General features: G+C 30.6%; 1 protein-coding gene across 1 annotated transcript; it reads right to left on the bottom strand.

Moving 5' to 3' along the window:
- Window positions 1-2,860: 2,860 nt before the first annotated feature.
- Window positions 2,861-6,735, bottom strand: LOC145327715 (uncharacterized). Its single transcript, XM_080171271.1, has 3 exons — window positions 6,672-6,735; window positions 5,670-5,767; window positions 2,861-5,403 (listed from the first exon to the last, which is right to left on the bottom strand). Exons 1-3 carry the CDS (start codon window positions 6,708-6,710, stop codon window positions 3,633-3,635), a joined length of 1,908 nt encoding a protein of 635 aa, XP_080027397.1. The 5' UTR covers window positions 6,711-6,735; the 3' UTR covers window positions 2,861-3,632.
- Window positions 6,736-7,599: the final 864 nt, after the last annotated feature.

Below are 7,599 nucleotides of genomic sequence, written 5' to 3' on the forward strand. Positions count from 1 at the left end.
TCTCTAAAAATACGGCCTCTATGATAGGTACATAGTTTCCAAAAATGCTTTATGTGAAAAATGTTGTGCAAGAAAAATTAAAATAACTCTTTTATTATGTATAAAAAAAATCGTAGAATTTCAATATTAATTTAGAAAAAGGTATAAGAAAAGTACCTCAATGAGTTTTAAAGGTGAAATGCTTTTTAGCTCTTTACAAAAGCATTTTTAAGAAACTGCAATTTGTCATTTTTTCACATTTCTTGATTGTGATCCATTTGTAGTAAAAGAATCTTCTTTAATAACGTAGGTTATAGTAAAAAGAAAAAAACTCCTTTTTATTAGTAAAAAAATCTCTAAAGACAAAAAAGTTATTGAAGTTTGATTTTTTTTATTAAAGCATTAAATTACAAATTATGGATAAATTATGAGTTTATATCTTAACTGTCAATCAAATTATAGGATTATAGGAATAAATGAGGGGTGGGGATTTACGAACATGAGCAATTTTTAAGGTCATGTTTCTTAAGTATACAAAAAGAAATACTGAATATTTGTTTTCAGTGAGGGAATTTTAAATGAAATTTTAAGTGTAATTGGTAGAAAATTGTATTGGCCGTATTAAGATGTTGTTTTCAAGTGAATAAATTTTTGAAAACCAACCTTAAGGCACAAAATTCTACCAGAAAAAAGCATCATATGCATCTTTTGAAATATTTATGCTTTAAAATGCGCCGTTATTTTCAGAGATATTAAAAAATACCTGTAACAATTTTGATGCATATTTTTATAGAGAATATTGACATACTAGCCTACAGCTCACGTTGTTCACTGGTCTGTAATGCTCTTGAGAATATTAAATATCCGTACTGGAAAGGTAGAAGGCTGATGCAAATATTAAGGTATAAAATCCGATGTATTAAGAATTCAGGGTTAAGACAGAAGGCTTATTTTATGTTTGCTGGCCAATGCATGTATACTCTAAGAATAATATTGTCTGTCGGTCTATCGGTAATGCTCTTAAATAATTTTCCCAGCTTTTATCAAAGATATTTTTTGTGTAAAGATTCAAATACCACTAAGTATCATTACTCAGTATGTCTGTCTTTTGTGCACCCTTTTTGCTTTCATTTGCTTTGCCTTTTTTTTTTAATTCAAGAGCTTCTATAGTTATGGATTTTGTCATCCTTTCTGTTAAATGTTAGTAGCGAAGTCAATAAATTTAAATTTAAAAAGTTTTACTTTCTGTCTTAAGTGCTCTGAAATAAATAAAATTACTGTAGGAGAAATGTTTATTTTCCCTTCTGCTATTTAATATAGAAGGTTTAATTTTTTGGAAAGCAATGCACTTCTGTACGCCTATAGCTAAAATATTTGTTTTGGATTACATTTTTTATCAAGATTATAATGGAACATTTGCAAAATTCATTTTCCGCTGTTATTTAGTAGCGAATCTCATTTATAATTCAAAATGTCTGTCCGTTCGTCTGCTGTTGGCTAGGATTAGGGGAAAATGTGATTTTCTCATTTACTAATCAATGGCTGAAAAATTGTGTAAATATTCCCAACATAGCTTGCCAGTATGGACCTCATTTATTGGTCAGTTTGAAAAGGGATTGCATAATATTAATGATCTATTTCTTGTTAAAAGCGAAACTTTTCTACAGTGGGGGTTGGTCTGTCCATCCGAATATCCCTAACAGATAGTTCTGATTGTTAATTTAGGCATATTAGAATTGTCCTATTGAATTTAAACTTGACAATAAAATTTTTGAAACTGTTATGTCCTCTCCCCTAATTCTCTCTCGTTCTCTCTCTTTCTTTCTCTCTCTCTATCCCCCCGTTCTCTCTCTTTCTTTCTCTCTCTCTATCCCCTAATTCTCTCTCGTTCTCTCTCTCTCTCTCTCTCTCTCTCTCTCTCTCTCTCTCCCTCTATCCCCCTGTTCTCTCTCTATATATATCCCCCCGTTCTCTCTCTCTCTCTTTTCTCTATCCCCTCGTTCTCTCTCTCTCTACCTCTCTCTCTATCGACCCGTTCTCTCTCTTTTTTTTAAAAATATTAAGTTGCACATAAAGATTACGACTTTAACGTCTTATTTTATAATATCTGTTTAACTGATTTATTCAGTATTTTTTTGTTTTATCTATATTTAATGTAACAATACACGATATAACGTTTTGCCTCATTTTTTAAAACATTTTTAAAAGAATATACACCTAATATTTTTCATTTCAAATTTTCGTCCTGAAAGGGTTAAAATGTTTAGTTTAATATCAGACCACATTACGGGAGTGTCGCACGAATCAATTTATATTAAAACTAAGTTTTCTTAGATTTACTATATTATAAATTTAAATTTTCTGTGTTATGAATAGAAATCAAATACTTCAATGTTATTCAAATAGCAACATGAATTAAAAAAACTGAATTAATGATGCTAAAAGTAGAATAATTGGTCTTATCGTTCTGGTCAATGAGAATTTAAGAGGGATTATTAGAGCACTATGAGTTTTTAACATTCTTTACTTGGAGAATATGAGCTCGATTGTAGACGTTTATTTCCTATATAGATCTGTCATGGATCTTGATGCAATACAGCAGGCCGTTTTGTACATGTTAAAAATTAGAAGATTTCATTAAATAAAAGTAATCGCAAATATACTTAGTAAATAAATAATTATTTTTTTTGTACTCCTAATGGTTGTTTCCCAAATTTGGAAAACGCAGTTTTTTTTAAACGCCCTGTATATTTGCCTGTATGAAGATAGCATAGGGATGAGATGGATCAATAGCTTATTTGTCAAGATAGGCTTAGATGTATTTCATTGATAGGTAGACATAAATGGTTAACTATATACATATTTTTTTGTTATGTTGTGGTATCCGCCTAGGGTAAATGGCAGACACCAGAGTTCAAAATGACTACGGCAGTGTGAACAGACGTGGACACCTATACTATAGAGAAGCTACGCTTCTCTAGCAATCACTAAATAATAAACAGCATCTATTCAGTTGTTCCTTTATTGAAGGTCTAAGGATTACTAAAGTTGTACAACATAATATAAATACATATGGATTAGGAATAAAGATAGTTAAAGGTAAATCATACAAGTAAAACATAGATAGTTGCAATGGTTAGGTAGATGGCTATCCCTGTCCAGGGGAGGCAGGATAGCCCATGGAACAGCACAATAGGTAGATAAGCATAGAGGGGTTGAGTGGTAGGTCTGGGTACTAAAAAGGGAAGGTTTGATGATTACTGTGACAACAACAGCCTGTGTGGGGGTGATTCTATCAGGTGAGGGAAGGCTTAGATCCTTTATCCTCAGGGCTGAGGTGGTGCTGATAACTTGGTGGTTGAAGGGGAAGGTTCCGGTGCTTAAGAAGGGAGAGGGAGGGGTAACACCCCTCCCTCCATTTGCAGGACAACTGAGAGATGAAATCAATACCGTTATCTGACATATTTTCAGGTGGCTTTACAATTGTAGAATAACAGGATTTAGCTGGGTGCGTAGCATCACTATAATGTCTTGGTTTCTGCATGGCCCAGAGTTGCCGCATACCACAATGTTAGATTAGTTCTTTCATGTATTTTCCATATACATATGTACTGGCAGCCCTCAGAATATCACACATTGCTGTTTTTAAGTTTTCAATTAAGTTTACTTGGTTTGACATACAAAGTTTCTAGGTGGCTTATGTTCATATTCAAAATTTCAACCTCTGAAATATCCACATTTTCTATATGTATTTCATGTAATGTATTCTTATTCTCACTAACCAATGCTATAGCAATTTCTCTTTCTATGTATTGTAATTCCAGTCTGTTAAGATCTTTTATTTTCAAGTCTTTCACATTGACAATATCAAGTTCATTAACACTATACAGTTTTAGCTCTTTGATGGTATCTTTGCCTGCTTTAATCAAGGCTAGGACCATGTGTTTGTCTACATATTTAAGGTTAAGACTTTTAAGATTTGGCACCCAAACATCATCAAGAAGAACATCGCCAATATTAAAAATAGATTCCATTTTAATTCCAGAGATGTTGTTTGGATTCATTTTTATAATTTCCAATGCAGCATATTTGTTAATATCTTTGAATTCAACTTTTTCAAGGTTTGACATTGGTAGATCAATTATATCTAGAGCAGAAAGATTCTTAACATCAGAAATGTTCAGGGAAGTAAGAGTATTTTTACTTTTATCAATGAAAGCAAGTGCAGCATCTCTGTGAATGTATCTTAAGTCAAGTTTGTTGAGATTTGGTAGTTGTAATTCACTCACATCAGTATAATTAAAATATCTAACAGCACAGTGAATTTTCAATTCAGTAATAGTGTACTGCCCTGCTTTCACCAAAGCAATCACAGCATTTTTATCCAATCCATATTCTAGATTAAGTCTTTTAAGGTTAGGTAGCAGAATATCATTGAAATCATTATCATTGAAATTAAGATTTTCAACTCTTCCTATTGTAAGTTCACTAACTGTATCTTTACCTACAATAACTAATTTTTTGACAGTATCCTTGTCAATGTGCTTTAAATCAAGTGTTTTAAGATTCGGCAATGGAATATCATTGAAATGAAGATTATCTAGATTCTCAATTCTACTGATCTTAATAACACTAACAGTATCTTTACAAGAGTTAACTAGGTTGATTGCAGAATATTTGACAACAAATTCTAGTTCAAGCTTTTTCAGGTTTGACAAGTTTATATCAGTGATATCAATTCTGTTGTAATTGTCAATAATCTTTAATTCAGTGAGAGTATCTTTACATCCACTTATGAATTTTGTAACAGCAGATATTTCAACTTTGTCAACAGAAAGCTTTTCTACCCTTGGAAATGATATAAGATTCAAATCATCAAGTTTTAGATTTTCAACATTAGAAATATGTAAACTTTCAAGTGTATCTTTGCTTCCTTTTAACAAGGATAAGACAACATTTTCACTTGCATTTGAAATATTCAATGTATTCAACTGTTTTAGAGGAGGTATTGTAAAATTGAAATTACTAAATAATTTGATACCATCTATATCAAGATGTGTTAGTGAATTTTCATTTCTAGCTAAAGCTTCCTCAAACACATCTTGACCAAAATATTCTCCTTCAAACTGTATCTGCAAAAATCTAAGATTTTCAGGAAAATGTTCCTTTACAAAATGTTCTTCTTCACTTGTAATTTCAAGTTTGAGATTTACAAATCTTTCTTTAAACTTTGACAAAACCTTTCCCTTTATGGAAGATTCAACTTTGGCTGTTAACTCAACTTTTAAATTGATATCTGGCCCATAAGGTCTTTCCATAGCTACTTGAAGAACATTGAAAACGTCATTTTTATTTTTAGAATTGAATGTTATGTTGTATGTTTCAAATATATCTTTGAATTCCATAGATATTGCTTCAAAAAACCTAAAAAAAAATAATGCTGAATAAATAATCATGTTATTATTTATTTAATTATGTACTTTACCCCTCTTCCTCCCCTAAAAAAGCATAGACTTAGAGTAATAAAATTATGTGTCTTAATTTTGATAATTATTAACTGGTAAAATTGCTTGAGGCATAATTAGATTTGTAGCAGTTCTAACTGATTGAGAAATCCATTTATGCCAAAATTTTACAATTGAAAAAAGCTAACTGTTGTGTTTTTGGTTTTAAAAAAATAAAAGAATTACCATGATGAAACCTTTCTAAGCACTTTGATTTCCTTGGCTGTTAGAAAATAGAGAATTCTTCTGAATGCAACCAAAGGAAGATCTTTAAAACGGTCATCCTTAACAATAACATTAATATTAGATTTAAAATAATTTTTTTTTATTGACCTTCCTTTTAAAAAACAAAAAAAAACTCTAAAATCGATTTTTGATGGATAAACGAAAAGAGATATAGCGTATATGTTCAATGGTCACAAAAAAGAAATAAAGAGAATATGTGATTTTGATTTAAAATAAAATCACGAAACCTTTTGAAAATATATGGTAATGTCTCTTATAGCATTGCCGACAGACCGATAATCAAAGTAAGTGGCATATTGGATGCTCTATGAAAAGGGGTATATTCTATTAGTATTCAGTCTTTATAAAAAATCTCAAAAGGTCACTTTAAATAGCAACTGAGAAAATAACATTTTCTCCATACAGTTATGGTTGGATTGACGCACTGTCCATTGTATAGAATTATAGAGTAGTTTCGCTACAAGAAAAGTAGATTTTGCTTTAAGAAAAACTATTATACTCATATAAATAAGTTATATGGAACAAGATCTTAGCTTTGAAACTCATGACAATAGAAGAATTTCAATGCCATAAGTAAAAAAGCCAAAGATATGGGGGGGGGGGGGGGGAAATAAAAAAAGGTCCTTTCCTTTAATCTTTGAACGACGGGAAATTCAGTTTTGATATCTAAATCTTTATCTACTAACATTTAAAAAGAAGACGAAAAATAACAAAGATATTGTGAAAACAGTGAAAAAAATTATAAATAGCCAAAAACCTGCTAAAAAGTATTCCGACAGCCATATATGTTGTATAGTTGATTAGGCTCCTTAATAATGGGAAACTTTCAGCAGTGTATCTTGAATAGAACCACTTTTGCCTGACATACAGACCGATGGACGGACATTTGGAATTATAGAGTAGCTTTGCTAATAAAGAAAAATAGAGGGGCATATAACTTACTTGTTGGTTCTGTAAAACTCTATCTTGAAGGTTCGCCATTTTTGTAAAATATTACAAAAGAGTGTTTCACTAATAAAATTGTTATCAAAAATACAACGACCTTAAATAAGCTTAGAAAAATATATGAAAGATAAGAAAAAATTTAACGTATATGTATACAAATTTTATTATCTTTTTTTATAATTTATTCAGTTTTTTTTGTTTTATTACAATTTGGACGTGTAGTTTTTCCATAAGTATTTGTTTTATTCATCACTAAACTTCCTTTGTTGTCGTTTTATATCTGAAAAAATTATAGATTTGAATACAAAAAGATTATACATATATAATAGGATTATGTTTAAAAATATGATGTACAAAAGAAATCTTCCAAAACATTTGAAAAAAAACCTTCAAAAATTCTATTTTTAACTTTAGTTTACATTGACATTTGTAATGTGCTAAAAAATAACTAGAATTCATATTTTGTTTGTATATACCTATAGGTACCTATATACTCGATTTGTAAAACAACCCTCCTGTTTTTTTAATATCATGAACACTATTGATGCGAACATGGGCTCGGCAGCCGCGCTTTAGCCGCCTGTAAACGGTATATTACCTTTTACCAGTTTTAAAAATCAGCTTGAATTCAAAACATGATTTTTAAAAATATATTTTCAAAACATTCAAACATGTTTAAACTGGCTGGGTCGCGCTATACGCACAGCTGCCGAGCCCTGGTGAAAACATAAGTATTAAATTTTTATATTATTTTTTTAATTTAACCCAAAAATCCTTACGTGGATAATGAAATGTCGTCGTTTTTACGAGAAAATCTGCGCAAAATGTAAACAAACTTTTGCGCATGCGCACAATTTCACAATCTACTTTCTGTCTGCTACGTTTAGACCACAAAAAGGAAGAGAGAAAAGGTGTTTGTTTGTGT

This window comes from Acartia tonsa, chromosome 9 (assembly GCF_053477335.1).
Source record: "Acartia tonsa isolate MP-2025a chromosome 9, ASM5347733v1, whole genome shotgun sequence".
In the NCBI taxonomy this organism is placed as follows: domain Eukaryota; kingdom Metazoa; phylum Arthropoda; class Copepoda; order Calanoida; family Acartiidae; genus Acartia; species Acartia tonsa.